Raw genomic sequence first — 28000 nt, 5'->3', positions numbered from 1 at the left:
GATGAGCCAGCCTGGACTCCTGAAATGTGGTAGTAAGAGATGTTGGTGACTCAGAACTGGGTGATTTCCTCTTAACTGAGCTCTGGTGGAACATTTTAATAATATGAAGAGCTGCATTTTGACTCAGCTGGAAACTCCTCAAACTGGCAAAAGCAAAGTCTTCATTAATTTGATACTTCATCCAATAAAGTGTTCATTTCAGATGCTGATTTGGCAAGCGGTCTCGTTCCATCCTAACCTGGTCTGTTATGGCACAGAAAAATATATGATCCTACTTCACCTGCTACAGAGTCTTCCTCTTTCTCTTCAGTACGCAGTGGCTGAAAACCATCAGGAAGGGTTACAGCAACTCAAAAACAAATAGCATTTCTATTGTATAAACACCTAACAACAATTTGCTTGGGTAAAGATGGGCTCAGTAATGAGATCAGCTCCAAGCATTAGCACATCCCTCAATACAGGGCTCACACTGGACACAGACACTTTGAAATTGTTGTATTTATGGTTAACTAAGTTAAAATATTGGCTCCATTGAATCCATAAAATAATTGAAAATTACTTTAAGAGTGTCACAATTTTCCTCCTTCATATTTCCTTAACATCTTTTGTCTTACAATGGTAGTAGGAAACATCCCTGGTATCCTTCCACTGATTCCAATGGGATTAATTTGCTAAACACTTAATTTGCTAAATGTTTAGGATACTGAAACAAATCCAAGACCACTCCAGCCTATGATGTCTGTCACTGAGCAACACACTGGAATCATGAAGAACTTCACAGTATTAGCAGGTGTAGGTCTTATTGTCTCACTCCAGAAGAATAGGACCCTGTAATTTGTGTTAATGGAGTGTTGAACACTTCTGATTTTATTCAGTAGAGATAAGTGGTGACACATACACAAACAAGTTCATTACAATCAATTACATTTCTCTGTGTTCTTTGTCCTATGGGATCTCTTAGGCTGCCAGCCTCTTGGGAATAGTATTCACTTGATACGTTGCATAGAATTGCATACATTTGTGGTACTGTGCCTTTGCACAGCTAATACTTGGGATCCCAAAGCACTTATTAGCTGTGAATATAGGAATCATTCATCCAGTACTGAAAAGCAGCCAGCTCTGAAGTGAAAGAGACAGATGTTTAACAGCTTATAGGAACGCCACACAGCAGTTTAGCATGTCAGAGATAGAACAACAAGAACTACTTAAAGAGGCAGAATGAAACTCGGCTTAGTCTACTAAAAGGTGCTGTGTGATTTTAAAGCACTCATGATTTACATGAGGTAAAGGGATTTGATTTCAAAACTTATCTGATTTCAAATCTTATCTGAATTACAGTGATTTGAGGCCTCTAATGCTTTTCTCCATACCATGCACATTAATGATGTAGGCAGCCTGCCCTCTCCATGGGGTCAAATGTGAGGTCGACTGACCTGTGCCTGAGTACGTCACCCTCTAAAGCATAGGATATTTGAGTGGAGCGTTTATCTACTAAACAAAATCAACCCTTTGCCTTAAGCTTTGTCCTCTCAGGTAACCAAGATGCTCAGGCAGAGTGTGCGCTCAAGCTAGCTGGGGAGACATTTGCAAACCACTATGGTTTCACTACAGTTGCGTGGCCATAGAGACAAGGGCTTTCATATCAACATGGTATGGATTGATTAAGTATGCTTGCTGCTTTTAGAAACCAATGCACAGAGTTATTTAGCTACAGTAAGAAAAAAAATCTTAGAGAAATGAATTCCTAATAATCCCTCTAATTAACTCTGCATCATTACTATTCTTAGATAAAGTATGCTTGCTGATTTCACAGCTTTCAGTGAAAGTACCATCCTCTCCCACACATCCCAACAAATATGCTCATGTACATTCCACAGGGCCCTGGCTACATTTCTGGGGGGAAAGTCAATAGTTCTGTAGCCCACTACTAGCAAAAATCCAACTGGAATTTAATTACTCAGTGCCCTCCAAACAATCTGTTGATCTTTACTTAAGCTGCCTAGATAGAGTGCCTGAGCACTCCAGGATAAAACTTCTTTATGTTTCATCCTAGGTGTCTGGGCACTGGACAAAATAGAGGATTTGCTCCCTGCTATTTTGCACAACACCCTCATGCATCTACATGCAACCAGTTATGTTCCCATTCTTGCGGGGAACACAAAGATAGATTACTGTATAACTTCTGAAGGGCAGATGCAAGCAGAAAAAAAAGTGTCCTTCATATTCACCATAGATAGAATGAGAAGAAACTTATCATGATGAAAGAGAAGTTTTGGGTTAATGTCAGAAAAATTTGGTAGGAACAGGGTAGTGAGGATCTGGAGAACTTTGGCTACTGAAAGCTTGCCAAAAGCATTGAAGATTATTAAGAAAAGACTACACAAGTATTTCTTATTAATTTTTCAGATTCACCTGATCCTGTCTTGGAATTAATAGTTGGTCCTTGTGACCTTTTTCTATGATTTTATTATTTTAATTCAAAACACACTCTACCCAGACAATCCTGTTAGTAGCATCTGCCAGGCATCATAAGTCAGCAGCTTCAGTAATGGAGCAGGGCAGATACCAAAGCCAAGCCTCTGACAGCAACCATGCACAGGTACTCAGGGAAGAGTCAAAGGAACTAAGAAAAATCACGGTATCATTATCGACAACTTCCAGCAATGAGACTGGTGGAGGTTGCATTATGACCAAAATGCTGATCACACCTTGATGAACTTTTCCCTCAAGTGAAACTTGAATTTGTTGGGTCTCTTCTGTAACTAGAATTGATGTGGTGTGCAACTGCTTTTCTTTGTTCATTTAAAACCTGCAACTGGGCATCCCCAAACTGTTGCCTTATAAAATACATGAATAAGCATTCTCTATTCAGCATCACCACAGCATTCCTGATTATAAATATCTACCTCACCTCCTGCTCTAGCCACCTCTTTTCTAAACTGAAGAGTGCTGGTCCATCAATACCCTCTGCAGATGGCAGCTGTACTTTACCTATAGTGAAAAGACACCAAAGTTATCCACATCAAGACCAGTGTTGAAGTTTATCCTGGATTTAGTTGTACCAGGCCATCTGTATAACTAGCATATTTTAGCACAGGTCTAAACCCATCGAAAGTCCTTGCCTCTCCTAAGTACCAATCTGACCAAAACTCCAATGAGAACAAAGCTATTATTCTCATCAGAAACATGGACTGAGAAGTTTATGAATAAGAAATGCTGACTGTGTTTGAACAAATCAGCCTAGGAGCATCTTACCGCTCTGGCAGTCCTTGTTCCTCACCAGAGGCTGGTGCAGATCCAGACCCCTTCTTCTCTTTTTGTTTAGCAGTCATATAAAGAGCATTTATCTGCTAGAATTCACTTGAAATGCTTGGGCCAAAGACAAGCTCTAGCTCCTATGTCCAGAGAACAAACAAAGAATGTTACAGAATAACATGGGCACTCTTGATAGCATGTGCCCACGTTAGGCACACACACAGTACACTGTCTCCTCCACAAGCACTACTGTTTGTCATTCAGTGTTCCATGCAAACAGCAAACTGGCCATATGGTTCATTGTGTTACATACTGGAAATCACAAAGATTTTCCACCTAAGTGGCCACTCAAAGGAGAAAGAAAAAATGAACTAAATGAATTTCCAGCCTTTAGCTACAATATATAGCTCATTCAGATTTCTGTTCATGGTGAGAATGTCTCACACACTTTGAAAAGCCTTTCAAAAACTATTTGCAAAAGAGTTACATTCCCATGGGCAGTTGCTTCCTCGTGTTTTAATTACAGTTGAAACTATCTTCCCATTACAAGCCAAATTTTCTCATGACTTTAACAAGAACTAAATCAATTAATGTGACATTTCAGTGGCTGCATCATGTCATAGCAAGACTTATTCTTGTAAGCTGGAGGTGACTCACACAAGAGATCTTTGAGATACAGGAGTCAGGTTCTTTCCAACGGTCTTCTTGTTTTAATTGATATAGGCATCAGGAAAGGATGGCAACTGGATGAATGTCTCTAAATGAAATACTCTCCCTTCCAGGAATGCCTTCTCTGGATTCACCAACATAGCTACTTCTTCTCTGACCTCTCGGATCCAGCAAAAGCAGTACTGCTAGAAGGTTATCAGGACATAAAGACAATCAAGAGCTTGATGATGCTGATGCACAACAGTGGACTTTCTTAAGATGACCACCATGAAAATTAACCTATTTTTGAGCAGTCTTGTAACTTACACCAAAAAGTGAACTAACCATATAACCCAAGAAGCTAAAACTAGTTTCACCGTTGGCAGTGAATCTGCAATCTGCTCAGGGCACTGAAACCAGGCCCATGGTGTTTCAACCTTATCCACATCACCTGCAAGGCTGACACAGAGACTGGAAACCTAGGCATTACCCACTGTATGCCACAGAAAGAAAGTACCTTTCCTCCTGTTGAGGAAGAACCTGCACAAATGTTAAGTATTTTCAGCTTTGTCCTGTTCTCAGAACATCACCATGACAGCTACAAAAGGCATTTACTACTGCCAAATCCATTGTAAATTGTGTTGCCTCTATTCCTTTCTTATCATCTAAAAAATGATGGATAGAAATGAACTTTGGGCATATTTCCTATGACATACACATCAGTGAGAATATTCAATAAACAGTAACACAAAGAACAGAAAAAGGAGTTAACACCAAGAGATTTGGGGGGTGAAAAAGTGACAAGTAAGCAGAGAAGGGTTTGTTAAGCCTATGAAACGCTCAAGTTATAATCTATTTGCTGTACCCAGTCTTGGAATTAATAAAACAAATCCCTCGACATGTCTGACAGAGTTATTAGAGAAAGTTAATATTCCTCTCAGAGCAATCTGAAGAGGTGAAGCTGGAGCCACAGAATGCTGTGACTAGCCTAGTCAGGCAAAGGTGGAGGGAGAAGAAGAGGGTCCCTTCTTCAAACCCCACAGACTCACACTGTCAGCAGTGCTTATTCCTATCCAGCCTACTCTGGAAAGTGTCAGAGGCTGTAAAACAAGAGGCAAAGATACACAGAGGAAAACTCCCCATCCCCACTTTTCAATCTTACATGAGGCAGGAAGAGAGACACTGTGCCACTGCCTGAGCCCTGGGATGCCTGAGCCCTTCCCTGCTCACAGCAGGCTGGGGTGTCAGGTCATAGCAGGGAAGACATCCTACATCACTGGTCTCAGAGGCCACCACCTGAGCTCTGAAGAAGAAGCAGCAGCTCCTGCAGACTTGGTGGGCAAGGAATATTCATTTACCTGGTTACACCTGGCACTTATTACTGCCATATGCCAACACTCTTTGTGCTGCATCACAGCATCCCAAAGCACAAATGCCATATTACATCCACCTGCAAGGCACACAGTTTCCCGGAAAAATCAAGAGGTGAGATTTTCTGCATTAAAAGAGACCTCTAGCAGGCTCCACCCAGTTGCCCAGTTATTGTATTGTCAGTATCATGGTACTTCTTTGTTGGAAGGTCTAAGGAGAATTATTAGCATTTCACCACTGAATCTATATCATGTAATGTTACACACCTCGCCAACATTCCTGAGAATGTACACCTGTTCTTGAAAAATAGAGCAAAGAGGAGGGATAAAACTCTTCACTGTCTTTCTCAGTACTGATTATAGCTATCAAATCTAGGTTTATTACAGGATTTAGATAGCATTAGTTTGGAACTCAGTTCTGTATTGGGAGCCTTGCAGAAAACATCACATTCAAGGAGTCAGTGAACTTGACCAGACCACGTCTCTTGTGTTGATCCTTGTACTTGGGGCTTCAGAAGCCCATACAGCAGCAGCAGCAGTCACTTCAAGGGCCTGCTGGAGTGCCCTGTGCCAACCTGTGTTTGGGGTGTTACAACAGAAATAATACCCTAACCCATCAGGAAAAGACAAGTGATTCTGTTTGCTACACAAAATTAAAGGCACTACAGCATGGGAAGGAGGAGGAAAATCCATTCACGGTGAATGATACCCAATGTCCATTTGATGGAGCGTGAAAGCAGGACTCCAAGCCTCTGCACTGACAGAAAATTTACTCATTATCTATAGTCTTCTTTTTGCTATCTCTTATTACAATGTCTATTTTATTACACCATTTGGTTTTGAGTCTTCTTATTTAGATCTAGAAAAATCCCTGCACACTATCTCTCACACAGCCACTTCCCAGCATTAAGGGAGAGACTCCTCAAGAAAGGCTGGCACAGTTCTGGTTAGCCACCTGGTGCTGTCAGGTGTTAAGATTTGTGATTCAGTAGGTCTCTTTGCCAAGGAACCACTCACAGTCTCCTGTTCTAAACACTCATCTCCCTGAACTGCCTACTGATTTGAAAATAAAGACCATTGTCTTGAAACTTACTTGCTACCTATAATGCACTAAGCATGCCTCTAGATTTGGTGTAAGTATCAACTAATTATTGATTCGCTCACTCCAATTCCAATTAGGATGGAGTTCCAGTGTGCCTGAAAAGTGAGAACTCCATTTATTACACATAAAAATACATAGTGCATGCTCCTCCAACTTACAATAATCATCCTAAACACAGCAATGAGTAATGAGAAGAAGAAACGCATTTTCTTTTCCTCTCCTTTCTTACATATATGCTTCTCTCCTTACACTTACATATAATTTTTAGAGTATGTGTTAATGGGTTTTATATTCCATGTTATTGCTGTATTCGCTGCTGCAATAGATATATTTAAATTAAACAGAAGTCATCAAGAGGTTCTATTGGAAGCATTTGCCTTGTTTATTGTTGAAAGGCACTGCTTGGAAAAGAGCAACTGCTGACTTCAGTAAATGTGAAACATAATGACGGGAAACAGCTGCATTCTGCATCTTTCAAAATGCTAAATTTTCTTGTGTGATTGTCTAAATGTAGACCTGCAGCCTGCAGCAGAATCTATGCAGATGCAGGCCCAAGTGCATAATCACAGGACCTCATACCCACTGAATTCAGCAGATGTCTCTCTTCATTGAATGGACTAGGCCCAGGCCACTAAAATTACCAGCACTCAAACACAGAAAACAAAAATGGTTTGTTTTTTCTTTTGATTAATGTGTTAACATTATATGCATAAGCTCACACCCAGAAAAACAAAAAACACAGAGGGTGGAGGAAAAAGGTGTGATCTTTTTGGTACTAACAAATAATGGTTTAAAATTTACTAGTAAATAATGTTTAAAATCTCTACTATTTTTAAATCTGTGAAAGAGTGTATGCAATAAATAGCTTCCATGCTCGTTATCTCAGATTTGTTATAAAAAAGACACTGCTGAACAGTATGAAGCCTCCAAGCCACCAGTTGAAATCCACTGTAAGTCAATGAAGATTCAAAGTTATTCCCAGCTAGCAGTCTTTTCATAACCTAAGTGGAAACAGGTGAATAGACCCTTCAGTTCATCTCCTGGCTGATTTCTGAATCCAGAAAATCCACCATCAATAACCAGCTTCCAACAGTACACAAATGTGTTGAGCACTGTATCAACTGAGAGAGTACAACCCCAATACAACCCCCCCTTCCCAGCAAGAAGAGGGCCAAACATAGTGTCAAACACTAGCACTGATACCTTATCTGGGTGTCAAGCACAGAAATAATGCAATTTAGTCTCTTGTTTCTAAATGCAATCCCTTTGCAGGAAATTTCCACCAGATGCTTGTTACATGAGTAAAAGCCAGCACCTCTCCTCCAGGAACTGTCCTTACTCACCAGCCAGGATCCAGCTCTATACGTTCATGCACTAAAAGCATGGAAAAGGAAGGTGTTAGAATCTGCAGCACACGTCAGGCTGTTCCCCAGTGTTTGTATCTCTATGTCTGCTGAGGTCAAAGAGAGCCACAGCCCTGTCTTATTCCCTGAGCATTTCAAGGTCTGTAACTGCAGCCTGAACCAGGGAAAGCCATTCAGCTTACTCTGATTACATCTTACAGAGCCTCATTCACTGCCAGGTGAGTAATCAGTCCCACACTTAAAGAGCTAATAAAAACTTCCTTCACTAGGAAGACACTGCCCTGAAAAAAAAACAATAGCAATTAAGGAGAAGAGATGCAATTCATCTCTTTGGATTTCAGCAATAGTCATAAGCACTATTGCTGAGGGATTTGGAAGAGAGATGGTACCTTCTTTTCTATGCCTTCTAATTACTAAAAGGGTAATATCTCTTCTCTGTTCTTCAGGAATATGTCAGTACAGATCCCACTGGAAATTGCTGGTAAGCAGTAGCCTTCCAGGACTGTAGGAGAAAAGTATTTTAGCTACATCAAGGAGTGATTGGAGGACAGTATTCCTGAAATGGCATCTGACCCAGCTGTATTTTCAAAGAAATAATGTGTAATGAGGTTAAAAATTTTGATTATTCTCTATTGTCACCTCACAGCATGGTACAGAAACAAGTACTAACACGGGATTTTAAGTTCACAGAGCTGCAAAGTAGTTGAGGTTTGAAGGGATGTCTCACAACCATCTATTCTGACTGCCCAACTCCCTTAGGTCAAAATAGACCAAATTGCTGAGGACTTTCACTAGTCAGGTTTTTACTGTATTGAAATATGGAAGACCTTATGACAGCTGATGAAGTGAGCCTGGATATGCAAAACAGCACATACATTTAAAGAGAGCTGATAATACCTGGTATGCATTCACATACAACGGAAGAAGGAAGGAGGAGTGGGGGGCATTTAGACATCTAGACTAGTATGACAACCCAAACACTGTCATTTGGTAAAAGATGATCAGGTAAATCACTGCCTTGTACCACCTAAGCTTGGGTATTAGGCAGCACACATAGGGAAGTAATAGAAAACTACATGGTTGCAAAATTAAGGCAATAGGAACCTAGCAGAGGCAATATATAGAGAACCAGATGAAGCACTTGGTATCTTCCCTTGTGAACAAGTTCGTCATGGAATTTTTGTATTAGCAAAATGTACAGAAGATTTAAAAATACTTTTTTCAGCAGCCACCAGTTGCTGGGTATCAAAAGTCTTGTGAGGAAGCTTGCCAGCTTGGAGGAATAGAGCAACAGGATTAATACTCGATCCAGATCCTGATGATTTCCCAGTGAGAGAACAATTGAGTGCATCTTCCGGGCTGTTTATATCATGTAATATTTTATGGATATCTTGCTTATCAACCATGCCACAACAGAACCCTCTAAAAGAAGCAGAAACACTATGTAAACCAGCCCTGACAACTTTCTAATATAGCTTCATCTTCTTCCTAGAGCACACCACTCACCACTGCAGAGAGCTCAAATGGCTATCTGCACCTTACAGTGATATTGCCCTGGAATAGTCATGACCATTGTCACTGCAGGCCAGATAAGGAATATCCTTTTTTTCCACAATTAGCCATAAGACATTGAGGTAAAAACACGTGATGCCATTGCTTTCTGGTGCCTAGACAGAATATATTGACCTTGGTCATGCTCTAGAAGGCCAGAGGTGAACTCTAACAAATAGCATCAGTTCTGCACACCATCATTTGAGAAGCACCAATTCCTTCTCACCAGCATAATACAGTTTCAACCCTAGAGAAAAAGAAGCTATCCAAGAGGAGGATATTGCCTATCACCCATAATGTCTATGAACTTAATTGCTTCCTATGAGTGAAAGAGAAACTGTTGTAGTTTCTATCTACCACGGAAGTGGAACACTCTTCTACTCCAAATGCTGAATGCTTGACAAACCCTTTACAATAACATGAAGGTAAAAAAAAAAAAAAAATAGGCCTTGTATTAGGAACACTGAGCTCAACAGGATCACTCCAAGGTATATCCCACAGACCAGGAAATGGTACGAAAGAACTGTCTTGAGCCAGTCTTGAGCTTGGTGAGGTCAGAGAATAAAGACCCTCTTCACTAGTCTATACCTCAGACAGAAGACAGCATGTATGCATCTGCTGGGTTCATTCAGACCCAGAAGAGGGAAACAACCTCCCTTTATTATTTGGCATAATGGAGCATGAGCAAAAGCCACTTCTTCACTCCTACATAGTCTCTTAAATGACTCACAAAGAAAGCAACACCCACTTCTACTGGGGCAAGCTTTCTTAGGAGTGACATCTCGGAAAAGAATGGGGGAAAAAGATATAAAAGATTAAACTGGTCAAGTAGTTACAGCCATATTGAATTTACAAAAGAGGATGAGTCTGTCTCCAAAGATTTATTCACTAAACTCTGGAAGTACTCCTAATCACCACTGCAAATTTGCAGGTGTATAATGTGTGTGGGCTGTATTATCAAGGAAGAAGACAACTCTTATCCTCCAATATCTCACTAAGCTTTAGGTTGGTAAGAAAGTTAAATCTATTGACCATTCACTGCAATTCAATGATAAAATGCAAAACCCTAGAAAGGACAAGTTGGGCCTTCTTATGTTTCAGAACACTCAGTTCTGTCCTGAATTACAGCTATGAGGTCTCAAGTGAGCATTAGTACTGCTTTGTCACTAGGTTTTACTCTTCACAGTCTTCCTCCACACCAGTAGGGAAAGACATTTTCCATTGTCTCAAATGCAATGAACACCACCTTTTTACTGACTCCAGATCACTCAGCAGTGCAGTCTCATGGCACATAGAGTATCATTGGTTTGCTGGATACTAGTCAACTTTAGGATATTCCTGTCAAGGTCTGAGGCAGGAGTTTTGCAATCATCTTAGAAAATACAGGACTTGACTCCACTACTAGTGATGACCAAGACAGCCTTGGTGCTGCTGTGTCAGACCATGAGTGACACCAACCCTGGCTGTTTTCTGCCTGCTATAGTTTCCACATCAGTCTTTCCTTTCCTGTCTGCTACAGCAGGCACTGAATGAAGCCACCTCATTTGGGAGCAGGAGACCAGAGCTTATCTCCAGCAGGACCTTCAAAAACTGCTCCAGCAGATGGAGCTTTTACCTCATGTCTTGCAATTTACACAGTTTTGTGGAGAATGACAAGTTGGGCATCTGCTCCTTTCTGAAATTCCCACACATGGAAGAGAAGCCTGTCGTGTTCATCCCATATAATGATTAACCCTGGAAAATACAGAGCTCTTAAAACTGGCAGGGCTTTGAATCCAGAGGGGTCAGGAGGAGTCAGTTCAGACAGATGGTCTTGGAGATAGGAGAGATGAGTATTTTCTCAGAAATTAGTTTAGTTTGAGTGCATTAGCAATGTTCCACTATCTAGTTCTCTGTCCTAAGTCCTGGAGGGAAATGGAAGAAGGTCACACCACCTTTACATCATCCCATTAAAGGAAAGGGAGACTCAAAGTTCCTACATCTCTTCTAATTTCATTCATGAGGAATGTGTACGCCAAATAGGATCCATACTGACATCTGAAGATCTAGAAGACTTCACTCCCCAAAGCCAAGAGCAAAGGAATGAGAAAAAAAAGGAAGACTGTTGTAGGAATAGGAAGATTCATGCATCACTGCATTCTTCTTTTACCTAGCAAAGTTCTTGGGACACATTTGACAAGGGCTAGGAAGGTGGGAAGAGTGTGCTCTGGAATCAGGTGGCAAATTCCAGCAAGGGAATCAGATATCAAAAGGAAGGAGGTTTAGAAAATGTTCAAGGAAGAGATCCTCAAAGATGTAGACATTCCACTTAGCTGAAGACAAATACTAGAATGCAAACGTGGAAATACAGCTTTATCTTCCAACTGAGTGCCTTGAAAGCTGATCAGCTTTCCATGCTTGGACAGCTTTCCCACTACAAACACACAGCAGGACTGGGTTTTCCCTTGCTGATTCGCTTTCTTTTTCTCCAGTTGCAAAGCCCAACCCCCAGCCTCCCGTAGCTTTGCCTCAGAAAGGCAGCTTTGCTTCCCAGTGCCAGTACGCAAAAGCCAGCCTGGCAAGTCACGACCAGGAGGCTCTTCCCCTGCTAGCCATGATCATCTTGACAGTTCCTTCTCCTCACATCATCTGTCATCTCTCTCACTGCACGTCCCTTCCCTGAAATCAGCTTCCTCCATCTACCACTTTAGGGTTGGGGGCAAGAAGAATGAAGATCAATGCCAAAGTCAGAGCACTTACTCCTTCCTTCCTTTTCCCACTAGAGTGATAAGGCAAACAGAGCCAGGGGCAGGCCTGGATGGGACAATCAGGCTGGAGGAAAAGCTGTGAAAAGCAGCAGAACCACAAGCAGCTATAAAAATCAGCTCATACTTCTGCTCTGAGAAAGGAACAGCTGGAGTGTTGATGTTTAGGTGTGTTTTGGCTTAGGAAAGACTGACAGAAAGATTTAATGAAAAGATCCACATAGTCACAGGTCTGCACATCACTCTCCGAGCATCTATCATGGAGATAATAGCTCTACAATTACATCTGAGTCTGGACTGGCCACTTGCTTTTCTGTGAGTATCTTGGGATCCAGTTTGACAGCACTACCAACAAATGTCACTCCTGATCTTGGGATTGCCTGTTAGTTTAGATCTGTTTCCTTCTGGCCTAGTTCTGATGGTGAGTTTTATTACAGACATAAAGGAATTCCAGTGATGTGGTTCTTCACAGCATCAACAATTAAATTGTTGTGTACTGCACTAAAATAATTCATACATAGTGCTTACAGCTTTAAATAATTTAATTTAAACAGCTTCCATAATAAATACCAGTCTGAACCGTTAGTTACCCTTGAGCAGAAGAGTCCTACTCATACTCCTGTATGCTGTGCAGTAAAACAGAGTATCTGCTGGAGGACAGCATGGTTAAATGCAGTTTACCACAATTACATAGAAAATAAGAGAGCATTTTTGGGCTAAAGAATATCTACTCATGTTTTCTCATTATGCTATTGTTTCCAACATAAGCACAAGGTCATCATGCCCCATCTGCCACCATCTTCATTCCACGCTGAACTTGCTGCTCACTTGGGTAACTGTTCTTTGCCAGGCAACTTTGTTTTCAAGGGTAACATTAGAAATGGAGCATACTGGAACCATTTTTAGTGCCTAAAGAAGAGATTTTTGGGGAACAAACACAGAAGAAAGAACTCTTAAAAATATTTTTTTAAGCTGCTCAAAGAGAGTAGAGATAATAAAAGTAAAGGTCTTCTCAGGAATCTATTTTTCCATGTGATTTTCTCTCTGCTCATGATTGGACAGGTGTACCCTTTGCTGGGTAAAACACTGGATGGCCAAGACCCAAGAGTGGCGGTAAATGGAGTTACATTCAGCTGGTGGCCGGTCACAAGTCGGGTTCACCAAGGCTCAGTATTGGGACCAGGTCTGTTTAGTATCTATATCAATGATCTGGATGAGGGGATCAAGTGTAGCCTTACTTTGCAGAAGACACTAAGTTGGGTGGGAGTGTTGATCTGCTGGAGGGTAGGAAGAATCTGCAGGGAAATATGGACAGGGTGGATTGATGGGCTGAGGCCAGTGGTATGAGGTTCAGCAAGGCCAAGTGTCAGGTCCTGCATCTGGATCACAACAGCCCCATTCATCACAACACACTGGAGGAAGAGTGGTCGGAAAGCAGCAAAGAGAAAAAGGACCTGGGGGTGCTGGTTCACAGTAGCTGAACAGGAGCCAGTGTGTGCCCAGGTGGCCAAGAAGGCCAGTGGCATCCTGGCCTGTATCAGCAATAGTGTGGCCAGCAGGACCAGGGCAGTGATTGTCCCCCCATACTCAACACTGGTGAGGCCACACCTCGAGTGCTGTGTTCAGGTCTGGGCCCCTCATTACAAGAAGGACACTGAGGTGTTGCAGCATGTCCAGAGAACAGAGCTGGTGAAGGGTCTGGAGAGTAAGTCTTAGGAGAAGCAGCTGAGGGAGCTGGGGAAGAGGAAAAGCCTGTAGAAGAGGAAGTTCAGGTGAGACCTTACGCCTCTCTACAACAACCTGAAAGTAGATTGGGGCTAGGGGAGGATCAGCCTCTTCTCTCAAGTAACAAGTGATAGGATGAGAGGACACAGTCTCAAGTTGTGACAGGGGACATTCAGGTTGGATATTAGGAAAAATTTCTTTTCAGAAAGGGTTGCCAAGCAGTTTCCAAGTGGAACAGGCTTCCCAGGAAAGTGGTTGAGTCACCATCGCTTGGAGGTATTTTAAAAAATGTGTAGAAGTAGCACTTAGTGGTAGGTTAACAGTTGAACTTGGTGATTTTAAATGTCTTTTCCAACCTAAATGATTCTATGAAAATAAGCAACAAAACAAAAAAGTCAAATCGAAAACTCTTCTTTCTTCATCACATATGAGCAACCTTCTATACAACCAGTTCTACTCAGCTGGAAGTTCAGCACTTCAGTGGTCCATTGGAGCCACTCCACTCTGGAACAAAGTTTCCAGTAAAATTTACTGTTTCTATGGACAATGAAGGCTGGACAGGAAGAGAAGGTTACATAAGAGCAGGTTTGCAGATAACCTTTGCAGGTTTGAAGATAACCTTGGCAGGTTTGCAGAGATTCAGAAGGGAGGGGATATATAAAACCACAATACACTTTCCCCTATCACCTTCCATCCAAGGGTATGTTCAGTAAAGTATTCAAATAGTTGAAATTAGTCCTTCATTTTTGTATTTAAAGTGAAATCACAAACCTTTCTCTATTGGAAGCATTTAGAGGAACTGGATCCTGTCTTGAAAAGTTGTATCAGAGCACGCATAAACCACAGATGGGAAAAATCAGCTAAAACTTTTATTGCTACAAGTCTATTTTTCCTCATTACTAACTCCAAAAAAACACTAAACAGGGGAATCCATAAAGCATAGCCCAAGTAGTGCTGCCTACTGGCACAAGGTACAGAACAAGGTGGTTCAAGGTGGTTTCAGCTGACAAAATTATGAGACAACAGTCCCAAAGGCAGAACTTCTTGGTTATGGAAAATCCAATTCACCAAAAAGAATAAAAAGAGGTATTTCTTTGAATTTCAACTGAAATTTTACAAGAATCCCTAAAATCCAATGCTCTGTTTTTAGCTTCACATTCAACGTAAACCACGGTATTTTGTGGCTTTTCTAGCACACTTGGATAAAACTAGATCAACTACTACACTGTTTAATACTTAGGATTTAGCATTCTGGATTCCAATTCCATCTCAGGCAGCGTCTGACTTGATACCCTTCAGTAATTCTCATTCTGCTTGCCTCTCAGTTTTGCCATCAGTAAAATGGAGATAGCATGCATTTCACAGTGTGGTAGATGATGTGAAGGCTGACTGATTTATCAGTAGTTGTGAGATGTTTAGGAATACTCTGATGAAATGTGCCACATGTATGCACAATTTATTATTAACCTGACAGCGTTTTAGCTGTTTTATTTTCCTGCCTTGCACACAATTCAAGTGCAGGATGCCTGAAGCACGTTTGAATGGATGCCATGTGGCATTTTGATTGTAGCAGGTATTACCATTTAAATTCACAACTTTAACATCACATTTAAGCAGAATTTTTGCAATTAATATTCCTTCTTCACTCAGTTTTAAAAGAAGAACATTTGATTGGTCTTGCTTTTAGTTCAGTATCAGATTATTGAAATTATTAAAGGCAAACACAGGCAAGGAAAGAATCTCTTAGAAGAATGTGCTCTTTGGGCCAAATCTTTAGAGGTGAAAAAGGACAGAAATAAATACAATATGAAAGTAAAATTATCAAAATTACTATTTTGAATTCCAGACCAGTCACAAGGCTTCAAGGCTCCTGAATCACTTTTCAAAATGGGACTTAAAAGTCACTTTTTTAACTGACAAGATCAACAAATCTAAGTAGATTTGTGTTTAGCTCTTAGTTAAGAACATCTTTCATCAGATGAGTGAAAGCTTTGCTTGACTAAAGAGTGCTTGGTGTACAAAGTTAATTTTAAGTTGAATACTATTTATGGGACCAGATGTGCTAGAAACATTTTATACAATGATCTTTACATTTGATAGTTTTACTACAGAACAGCTTATTGATGACACAGTATCTGTAAGTGAAAATAATTCACATGGCCATGTTGCAGCAGAGCTGTGCACAAGGAAAAAACAGCTGGGCAACTGTAAGGATAGAAATTAAACCAGATGAAACCTACATTTTGTTTCACTCCCAGACCTGAAAAGGGGCTCAAATCGTTTTAGTCAGCTTTCCAACAACAACATTTTGTCAGTTAACTAGGAGGAAACTTAAGCAATTTCAGGTCTGGAAAAAAACTAGTGGAGACTGTTACAAATGCCCCAAAATAGTGTGATATAGATTCATAGATTTTAAGACCAGAGGGAGCACTAAATAGACCTACAATACAGAAGTGACCTCCACTGTAAGTGGTGGCAGGGCTATAATTAAACACCACTGACAAATGAGGTCTGAAATCACAGCCAATTGTTCTCCCGGGATAGAGGATTTGTACTTCGGTTTAGCTATCTTTTGCCTCGGGCAACCTGGGAGTCACCACACTGGCAGCAGCAATGACAGGGAAAACATCCCACAGTTCAAGAATGACTGTCACGCCATACTGGTGCAGCACCCAAGTGATTTTCATAGGCAGAGCCTTGCTTATCCAGCCCAAGTCTCAGCTTGGGCTGGCTGCATCTCAGAGAGCATTTCTTGCACAGAGAGGTATTTGTTATGCTCTTCTTTGGGAATGCCTGCTTCCCAGTCGTTAGGTCCAGCTACATTGTAAACTACTTCGGTTCAACATGTTAGAAAGCTAAAAACCAAACTGCTGACAATCCCAGCCTCTCAAATCAGTAGCTGTGGTTCTTTGTTAATATACTCAGCCTTGCTGCCTTCACTGTCTCTGTTGAGAGACTGCACTCTTCAGTCATACATGTTAGAAGTCAATTGGGAAGAGCCCACTCGAGTGCTGCCCACTCAAAATTATTCCCCAAGCCTTTCTTTTAGTGGAGCTCTTGATAAACAGCAGTACCTATGGAGCTGTCACTTCCAACGAACTGAAATGATAACAGTGCTTCACACCACTCTTCTCTTCTGGGAGGCTTCAAAGGGCACCAATCTGGTCATCTTTCTGCCTGTGCTCCAGGCTCCACTTGCTGTCCGCAAACTGGAACTCTGTTCTCCTCTCTGGTTAAGTTTAACCTATGCTTAGGTCTCCTTTTGCCTGCACTTCCAAACCTAACAATTCCCACAGGTGGAGCATGGTGGGGTTGAGTCCATGGGTTTTCATTAATGCCATTTGGTCAGTGTGGGAGTACATGCCCCTTCCTTAAAACACTTCAACATTTTTGTGATATCTTGCAGTTCATCAGTAGTAGATCCATATTAGGGCTAATCATCTCAGTAAATTATAAAATAAGCTACAATGTTATGTGTAATAGATATAGATAACATTTTTTTTACAAAATCAGAATTAAGAAATTCTACAAATTAAAAATACATTGCTTTTTTCTGCAGATTGTCATCCAAATCAGTTGGGGGTTTTTTTCCTAAATATTTTGATCTGAATGAAACCACAATTTCACACGTGGAAAACATTTTCAATCTGTCTGATTCTGACGTGTCTTAGCCAGTTAAAATGTAACATCACATGTCTTTCATTCAAACATGCCACAAGAAAGGGCAGGCAAACACCCAACTGCCTTAAAGACACATTTCTGTGTCAGATGCAAAGTAGAGATAATGCATATAGGTATATAGGCCTCATATCTGAAGCTTTGGAAATTTGTTGTAGGTGTGTTCATTGCTGCAGTTGAGACACAATTGAGCATTTCAGCTTAAGTAATGAAGGAAAAGAAAATTTAGTAGGAGGCAGCCAGCAAGCTACACTACAAATTGGTCACTGGAGCCCTACTGGCTTTTTTCTTCCAGTGAAGGAAAAAAAAAAAAAAAAAAAATCAATCTCCAACAACACAGTGCCCACTAGAGGAACTCTGAAGAAAGAGGATTTTGCCACTTTCTGCAGCATCCCATGCTTACTCAAAAGGTCTTCTACACAATAATAAACTTACAGTCATAACAATATCATCAAATTCCAAGCTCACACAGCTACCAGTACCTAATCTGGCAAATTTTCATCTAGATACCCCTCTATGAGTTTTGCCGCATCTTTGACACTAAAATAAACATTCCTCTAGCTCTGGTTGTCCTAAGCATTATACAGCAATGCTAGTGCTTCACAATGGCAATATATCCATCCATAATTTTTTACGTTCACTGATGTCCTGTTATCTTCCTTAAAGCTATGTGAATTACAAGGACCTACACAGATCTCCCATTACACCAGAGGTCTGGTAGACATCATGAAGGGTAGTTCCTTTGCACAGACCCCTGCCTCCTACCACACCAAGTCCCAGAGCAGGTCTCAGAGAAGCCAAAGAGGAAAAGGCAAAATACAGAAGTAAAAATACCGAAAATCTGGTTACTTTCCCAGCTTTTTCTTTTAGGTAGTCCTAGACAAGAAATTTTATCTCCTCTCCTCTTCACAAACTTCACCTTTTTCTTTTTTCCTTTATTTTTTTAATCAGCAAGTTATTAAGGAATGATTCCACACACTTCTTCACCATTTAAAAAAATTCCTTGGGGAATATAAGCAATTTCAAAGAAGCTTAAGGAATTCAGCTGCAAACACAACTGAACTATGAAATTTGCAGATCACAACACTAGCCACTCTCTTACCGGCTAGCCATTCCTCAGCTCTTGTTCCTGACCAGCCTCAGTGGAGAAACATGCCTTTAGTTCCAAGGATTTCTCCTATGTTACCTTGAGGAGAAAGGTACTGAGAGGCACTCTGACCCTGAAAGCCAGACTTGTAAGATGGACGCAGCGGGAATAACCAGAAAATCAAACACATGCCTGTGGAGACACATCAGAGGTTTGGAAAACCCAGACAGTGTCATTTTTCTCAAGTACTAAGGCAACAAACCACAAAGAAATGAAAATCCACCCAAGAGACTACAGAGGCCAAGAAACGCTTCTGAATAAATGCAGCAGCCAAGCAAACTATGGAGCCTGCCAGCACTATTAGAGATTGAAGCCTGGATTTAACCTACAGCTCAAATTTCTACATCTACCAAGGAGCTGCTTCTTTCTCTTCTGATAAAGGTCTCTTGCCAAATACTCAGAGCCAAAACCAGTCCATTATATTCACTCAGGTTACTTAACTGGTCAAATTCCATGAATAAGAGGAGGAAGAGCAAAATTCTGAGGGCCAAGTACACCTTTCCTTCTGAGGGCCAAGTACACCTTTCCTTCTTGCCCTGTGTTGCAAACTGCAGACCAGCTACAAATACACCTGCTGTATCTAATAAGCAGTTAGAGCTCTGATGAGAGTTAACAGGAAAAGAAAGATTTTTACCCACCCTTTCAGTGCCTTAGAACCGCAAAACACTTACCAGCTTTGTGCTAATTAAACACAGAAACAATCCAATGGGCTTTCTTTGCTTTCCTGCTTTTCATGCATAGAGGAACAGAGGAAGTGCAAACTCTGCCATTCTGCTTGGGTAGCCTTTTATGCTCTCTTTGCTTTCCCTGACAGCACAAGGTCAAGGTGAGTCTTGAGTATGGAGGGTGAAAGGGGCAGGCTGAAACTAGCAGCCACAGCAGGGAGAGCAACAGTGCTGGCAGGTAGGCAGAGGTGGGCCACTGTACAAGGAAAAGCATCTGATCAGCATCTGAGGTTCACAGCAGAGGACATGTGGGGGAAGTCAGTGGACTACATGGGTCAGATACAAAAAAAAAAAAAAAAAGTCTAAAGCTCTCTTACTCCCATTGCTTGTATCAGCACCCTGCAGTGCAGCATCTGCTCCATGTCACCAACAGGGAAGAGGCTACACTGCTGCTCAGGCTCTGTCTTTGCCAGCACCTGCAGCCTGGACTGCTTATTCACGGTGGGACACTGCACAGAGTAGGAGGAAACTGGGAGATTTCTGTTGAAAGATGAGGAGCATTCCTCAAAGATGGCCACTTAACAAGGAAAACTACCTTAATTTCTAACTGCATATCCTGGCTAAAAAACTGACAATCAAACCACGTCATTCTGCTGGGTGTTCATGCATTATCATCATTTACTTGTCATGCCAAGAGATTTATATGTCTCTATCACTGTCATACAGAAGCATATGGGATTCTTAATACCTGGAGTACAGGAAGCCCCACTGGCTACATATTTCAGATATGGAAACTGAGACACTGAGGGTAACCAGGTACATATCCTCTGCAAAGAAAGGTCAATTGATTCAGTCTTGAGTCCTTTAGTCTGCCAGCAAATCACTCCAGGGATGGAGAAAGACCGTGGCAGAAATGGAAATCAGCCTCTTAGGTGCTAACACTCTTATGACCAGACCATTCAAGTTCTGCTGCCCTGCTCCACTTTCTTTACATGTTATACCTTGGTGTCTTTTCAGAATAATGAGGTGAACAAGTGTACATGCAGGCAGAGCCTGGAGAGCTGACACAGCATAACTGGAAAAGGTGTCAGTAGCACAGAATGTGAATCCAATGCACACAGGTCTCAGCCCCATTTCAGAGCAAACACATTCAAATACAAACCAGTTCTGCCTCACGTAGATTGTGACATCTACAGTCATTCCTACCCCCCACATGTATACTTCTCTCAGCCCTTGGGCTGTTTTGCACCCAGTTGTCAGCTCCTGGAAGAAGGGCAATTGCTTTGCTCTGCAGGGTGGGTTTACAATGGCAGTGGACCTGTCTGCAATGAAGGATTGTGGGAGAGACACACACATACACCCAGAAGTCACATTGCTGTCTCTGGACAGCAATAACATGGCAGTTGCCTTGCTTTCTATTAGGAGAGAAAAAAGCTTTTCTTGTCCATCAAGTTCAAAGTTGGTTAGCGAAGAAACAAAGAGGTAAAGTGAAATTAGAAGTTGGCCCAGGACAGGTGGCCTTTCTACCATTTCATCACATGGATTACCACCTTCTCCTGCACCAGGGAGCACTCAGTGCTGATGTTGACGTGCAGAGGCTCATCTTCTTTGAGTAGTGTCAGAGTCCACTGAACAGATGTGCTCCTCCTCTGATTCTCTCCCTGGAGCTTTGTGGCGCCATTTCCACCATCCTCAAGGTATCTGGGAGGATTACTGCCCTCCATTTTTCACCAAAACAGAAAAAAAATTACCTTGTGGCAAATGCCCTGCACACCTCTGTACCAGAATAAGGATGAAAGCTACAGCTTCTGTCTTGCTTGGGGATATATTTACTGCTGATTGACCTCTGTGACAAGCTGCCTAGCTCAGCAGAAGTCTATACAGTAATAATAAATCAACTCTTCCCCTCCTCCTTTTATTCTTTTATGGCAAAACCAAAGGAAAATATACCCTTCTTCAGAAATCAAGTTGGAAATATCTAAGTTGGAAAGAGAAATTTCTGACTTTGCTCACTTTCACATAATTATGACTAGTTACTTTAATTTTGATTTTTATTTAGAAATGCCCAAAAATTCCAGTTTAGACACTAGCTGTGCACACTTTGGGACAGAGCAAGAGCTAGCAGGTTGGTCTGTGGGCTCACAGAGAATGCTGGTATCCAAACTCCATCCAGATTTAGTCCTCCAGAAGCTTGGTCAGCCCATTCGCTTTGCAAGAGACAGGTAGGTCTCTTTATCAGGCAGGTAAAACCAATACAGAGCAGCTACTGTAAACAGTCTATATGAGCTATGGTCTTTCTCTTTTATAACATTTTATAAAAGAACATGTTCGTCCTGGGGTTTTTTTTCCCTTGAGTTCCATCTTCTCCTGGCCCACAAATTATTGTCACTCCTCACCAGTTCCGCCTTACACCAATCTCCTTTGTAGCCAACCACCACCTGCTTCAGTTTATCTGAGGAGATGTCCAAGCTTTGCCTGAGGGCTTTAACACCTCTTTTGCCCAAGGTCTGCAGCTGACCCGCAATCTGGCAGAAAAGGATTGTAGCCCATAGGTCATCTATAATACAAGAGAGGGAAACTAGAATAATATAGCTGTTAGCATGTATTGCAGCCACACTGTTTGAATCAATGGCACTCACCATACAGGGTCCTGCAATCTCCCTGCACCTCCCCTCCTTTTAAAGCAGGGGAGACTACAAAAAAAAGCCTAGCTCTGGAGTTGCAGGAAGTCCACACTTAGTGAGTGGGGTCCTTGGCATCTTCTGTGAAAGAGTATGTAGGATCTAAATTCAAATCCTGCGGCTCCTGCTCAGTTTTACTATTCATCATTAAAAATAACAAATTGTGCTTGAACTGCACTTTGAGGTTGCAAAGCACTTTATAAACATTAATACCTGAACACATCATCTTTCTCTGGTGTTCATCTGGCAATGCATCAAAAAAATTTTAACCAGACTGGAAAAAAGATTATAATTTTAAATACAACCAAAGGAACTTAAACCAGGAAGAACGAGCAAGCGAAAGAGACGGGGAAAATTGAATTGCTGCAAAATGAAGTCATGGGCAGAGTTCTTACCAGCTTTCTGCCCAATGGCCAGGGCTGTGACATAAGAAGTGACAAAAACCAGCAGATTTGCCCCTTTCAATATTTACTCCACAGACCTTGGAGACAATCAATTCTAGAGTTTTGCACTGGTGAGTGAAGATCTGGGCCCATCCAAAGTGTGTGCCAGAACTGCCTGGTGTCCTCTAGAACAGCAGAGCACAAGACCAAATGGAGGGTCTGCAACTGTTTATTGCTGGTGAATTCAACAACCAATTCATATTCATCTATCAAGGAATATACAAGTGGAAGCAAATATTATGGTCATGTTCATTTGTTTCTGATTACAAAATGTATGTAAATGTATATGCAAATTAAGTGCAAGCATCAGGCTCATGGCAAAGTGCCAAACTATCCCCTAGTGTTACAAAGATTGGGGGGGCTGGCAGGGCAAAACAGTGACTGCAAGTGAGGCTGGGCAGCACCTTCAGATACAGCCAAAGCCTGGATGCTCCAAAGAGGCAGGAAGCGGATAAATCCCACAGTAACTTGTCACTTTAAATGAAGCTGAGGGGCTATAGAAAAATCTGTTCCCGACGCAGTTAGAAGTGTGATAATTACAGAGCAACGGGCTCCTCTGTCATTCAGCAGGCAGCATCCCCAGGAAATCTTGCTCTGTAATCAAGGGAAGAGGTGCAATCAAGCCCATATTCAGGCTTCGTTTAGAAACAGCCCCTGCAGGCAACACAAAGGCTTCAGCATGGTGCTTTGTGAAGTTGGTGATCAACGCCTTGGTTCTGCAACTACAAGCAGAGTTAAAGTCATTTCTAAGCACATCTTATGTTCACCTTTCCTCAGAAAATCCAGAAGAAGTCTTGGAAGAGGGATGAGGGTTTAGGCCAAAACACACTTGTACAAACAGTGTTACGTTCACCCTGTCCACATTTGTGAGCTCACTCTATACAGAGCAGTGTCAGCGAAAGAAAATTTCTTGCAGACTGACAGCATGATCCTGAATGAGCAGATATGAACAACCTCATCTGGCTTCTACAGCAGCTCAGCTTGCAAAATTTGCATGGGGAAGGTTTTCTTGGGTTTTTTTCTCAGAAATATGAATGTATCTGCGATGATCAAATTCTACAGGAACCTCATTCTCTTGGCAGCAGCCTGGTCCCGCAGAGACTGATGAGGTTTATCAGAGGGGAAGATGTCTCTGAGTTTAGCTTTCATGTCTAATGCCACCATTGCCCAGGAACATACAAATTAATTGCTACTCAAATCAGCCATCCTTTGTACCCTACAGAGCTGTCAGATTCAGTGAACCAGTTTACTCCAACTGCAATAAAAATAGTCTCACATTTTATTCAAAACAGCCAAACCTTCCAAAGTGCACGCATTTGCACTCCCACTGTATAAACTCAGAAATTGTACCTGCTCAGCTACCATCTGGGTATGTGACTGCCATGATGTACACAATCCTGGTAACTCTGGGTGCACATGAAGTGCCAGAAATTTTTTTGCACATTGGGGGCACATTCTGGACAGGATTCACAGTTTTATCTCAGTATGGAACGGTTGTTCTCTGTTGACGTTCACCATAACTGGAACTGCACTTGGAGTTACAGTAGCCTCTAATACCTTAAATGGAGTTTCATTCCATTACCGTACAGAATCAGCAGGTTCCACTCTCTGTTTACTTCTTCTATCTCTGGCCACAAAATAAATGAGTTTGTTATGGTTTTACCATCTGCAGACACAGGTATCACTCAATAGCCAAGTAATGGCCTGGACACTGTCAAGAGAACTCACTATTAAAAAGGTACATATTACATTTAGCTGTTCAAACAGAACTTGTTATTGATCAGATCCCATCAGTTCCCAGTAAAAAAGCCAACTCCAGTGATGAAATGAAAATACGCACATAGACTACAGACTAGTAAATACCATAATGGAGTTAAGGTTCCCCCCCAAAAGAGAGTTGTTGATACCCAGTCAAAAGAGCAGTCTTTTTCAAAAGTGAGACTGGGAATAAAATAACCATGTTACTTCTGCATATATCCAGAGGATATATATATGTATATCCAGAGGATAAGGAAACAAAACAAAAGAGAACAGTTCTGACAACAAACATCTCAATCTCTTGGGAAAAAAAAGCAAACAAAGAAAATACAAGTTGTTTAATGGCCAATCAAGCCACAGAGAGGAAGAGCCTGTAACCACTTCTGCCATTCCTTCCACATCCTACTGTTTATCAGCGGAGGTTCTGCCACACTCGCAGAATTGAAAGACAACATCTTTGGAGTTTGCTACACTTTTTGTTTTCAGATAAAAAGGTAGCTATACTTAATTCGGTTCCTGGTTTTTTTCTTGCCTCTTTTCTTTGTCTGCTTGTTTCCACTTACTAAACAGCTTTTTCTTTTGGTTTTCCCATTCATCTGCACAGACACTGTAACATTTTTCAGTGACAGCATTTAACACACTGAAATCACCACTGCTACAGCATAAAGGAGGCAGAAAACAAGGATGATTATAAAATTCTAACATAAACCAAATATACACCATTTAGTAATACATGAGAATACAAGAAGAACTGAACAAGGTAATGACTGTGGAAATCTCTACATTTGATCCATTGGAAAAGTTCTCTGCACAGCATCTTCTCTGAGAGTGAACAGACCCCAGCTAACAGTGAATTAAAAATGTTTGTTTAAGAAGGCACATCGTGACAAACTTCTTTGCTCACCCTTAACAGCAGGTTGGGCTGGAAACTGATGAATCACTATAGGAAACAAACAGCAATGGTGACTCATGGCTTCAAACGGTAACAATAGCACTGCTTTATCCATGGTGTCTACAACAAAAATATCCCTGGATTCATTAGAAGATGTATTTCAGATTGTTCCATCCACCCAGGAAATGCAGAAAGTCCATCCCCTGAGCCCTGGTTAGAGTTCTCACAATTGCCCCACAGGTATATGGGATTCCCGCTCACTTACAGTACTTTCTCAAAGAGGTTCACTGAAAACCATATGCTGTTGATGTCTAGAGCAGCTCCCCAAGGAGTCTGGATCCATGAGCCCAGCAGTAGAAAGAGCATTATATCTTTATGTTTCAGGGTTCACATGCCTGTGTGGCTCTTGCAATCTTCTATCACGATAGCTGGCATTTAGACCTGCGGTGTGTTTGTTCCATAAGCATATGAGGATCAGGCCTAGTGGCCCAGCTCCTGAACCACCTGGTCACACCCAGAAGTCTCTCCAGCCCCACATAACTGGCAAAATAGTTCTGGCTCATTAATGGTTTGGACTAATCAGGTCAGAACAAATAGCCAGGAAGAAATCTGGTGTTCAACACTCCACAGGCTCACATCTCCTGTCTAATGCTCATGTACTGTTACTGTATTATTTGGATATAAAGCCAAATTTTCTGTTATGATTAAAATCACCTTAAAATGAATGCACTTATGGATGCTATGTTTATCTTCCAAACCTTCCCTTCCTATAAAAACATGTTTGCTTCTCCATCTAAACTGCAAAGGTAGAGCTGTAGGGCTTTTTACTTAGATATCAAGAGAATAAGGACTGTTTTCACCACTCCTCACATTGTACAGACTAAACTCTGGTTAATCTAGTTTCACTGCCAAAAGAAGTGAACAAATGTTAGTTGTGAAAATATATTATTGCAAATATTTCCATTTTGACAAAATTTCAGGTTGGGTTTTTTTTTTCCTTGAGATTGGACACTTCTTGTCCAGGTTTCATCTTTGGTTTAAGTTCAAACTGTGGTGTTTAAAGCCAAATGTCATAAATAATGTTGTGATGGGATTCTCAAATTCACACAGGAATTTTCAGTTGACTTACTTAAGTCTCCTGCATAGACAGAGTTAATTACCATCACACTGATAAGACCAAAGGAAAAATCTGAAATACACTTCATCATGTGGTTTGCATGACTTAAAACTTTCAAACTCAAATTCAAAAAGAGAGTACCAAACAATGCAGAAACATGCAAATCCCTCTTCCCTTTGCAACACTAAGTAAGATCAATTTATAAAGCAATTTAAGCAATTTAATCAAGGATGCTAAAACAATCAAGGTGCCATTCAGTGATTAGTATGCAAGCAACTGAAGGGAAGCATGGGGCATCCATAGGCTAGCAAGAGCTAACATCAAATAAGTGTATAGTGTCCTGTCAATCAGTTATGTTAGTGATATATACATGGCTCCTGTTTGCTGACACTTCACTCAGTTTTCAGGGACATATGGCAATGGAATTCACCCAGCCCGCCATTGCTTTTACCAACACTAACCTAAGGTACTTCTTAGGTTTATTTACCAATTTATGTTCTCTACCCCTATTAATAAGTTGCTGATGAAATGAATGATGAAGATGATGGAAATCTGTCCATGCTACAAGTGCAGCATCCTTTCAGAAAGGCACTTGTTGCAGTTGCTCACACTCTCTATCTACTCCCATTTCATTACTTCCATTTGGAAAAAGAATGGTGGAACTTGAATTCCTCTGACAACCATCAGCAGGAATAAGAACTCTGTCATAGTCCTGCTAAACAAATAAACTCTTTGGATTGTGTAAAGTTCAATGAGAAGTAGGGAAGTATTCTCTTACCTTCAGAACACAGCTTGCCAGTATATCCAGTGGCTGAGCAGTCACAGTGTGGCTCGCCATCCAGAAGGAAGCAAGTGCCACCATTTTCACAGGGGTTTTCTGAGCAAAGTCCTTCCATTTCCAGTCGGACCCCTTGACTGCCCAGGAGCTGCGGCTCAGAATTGCCGTATTTCAGATCCAGGATAAATCCTTGAAACGGAGGCTCACTCAGAACACCATCAAGAGTCAACGCAGCAGGACGAATGTCCAGTGGGACTCCACCAATAAAAAGGTCACTGACAATATTCATATACTGGCGCTGTGGACGCACCTCACCTGGCTTGGCTTCACCATCCAGCACTAGCACCGTCCGAAGGTGATTGCGGCTGACCATCAGGAAGTGCCAGTTGCTGTCGTTTACCTGCTTGTCTGTGATAACTGTCGTCTCTGCACAGTCCACGCTGAACTGCAGCTGGATGCGCCCATCAACAAGGGACAGACAGAGGAAGTCACAGACACCACCATCATCAAAATAGAGAAGCAGCCCAGCAGAGACATTGGTCTTGAACTGGAAGCTGAGTTCACTCCTAGTGCTGGCATCCCAGCGGAGGTAGCGGGCCCACTGGTTGGGGATGCCCATGAACTCCAGACCCAAACACAGACCCAGCAAAGAGCCCAGCAGCAGACTCACCTTCAAGGTGAAGTAGACAGAATGCAGAGTGAAGCCCATTGTTTCAAGAATCTGTTCTTCCCTAGGAGAAAAACAGAAGCCACACTACTGGGAGGAGAACCCCAGCAGTCAACACCAAATGTTAAATCCAAAAGGAAGAGAAGGAGAGCAGAGATAGTGACAGAGAGCAGGAGAGTAAGTGGAAAGCGAGATAGCAAGCACACGTGACCAAGAGGAAATGTCTCCTCCCAAGGAAAGATCTCAATTATCCTTTAGGAACCAGAGGCTTTTATCTCAGAAGTACACAGTATATTAAGTGACTTCTCCAGATGGCGTACTCTCTAAAGGGCAAAATAACTTATAGTGATTTGTTTTGGTAGAACACAAAGGTGACACTGGTGTTCCAGGAGGAAGGAAAGGTAGAGCCAAAGCC

At 41.6% G+C, this 28000-nt stretch overlaps 1 protein-coding gene across 1 annotated transcript in view; it reads right to left on the bottom strand.

The window, feature by feature from the left end:
- The window catches only part of NRXN3 (neurexin 3), a gene marked incomplete at both ends in the record, with an annotated part of 923636 nt that extends 896009 nt beyond the window's left edge, over positions 1 to 27627 (bottom strand). Inside the window, one exon of the mRNA XM_082282834.1 lies at positions 26919 to 27627. Within this exon, the coding sequence (XP_082138960.1) occupies positions 26919 to 27627 (709 nt within the window). The remainder of the gene's footprint in view (positions 1 to 26918) is intronic.
- Between the last annotated feature and the right edge of the window lie 373 nt (positions 27628 to 28000).

Source organism: Coloeus monedula (genome assembly GCF_965178545.1).
Source record: "Coloeus monedula genome assembly, chromosome: 6".
NCBI lineage: Eukaryota > Metazoa > Chordata > Aves > Passeriformes > Corvidae > Coloeus > Coloeus monedula.
The sequence above is the reverse complement of the archived record's forward strand: the minus strand, read 5'-3'. Positions and strand labels throughout refer to the sequence as shown.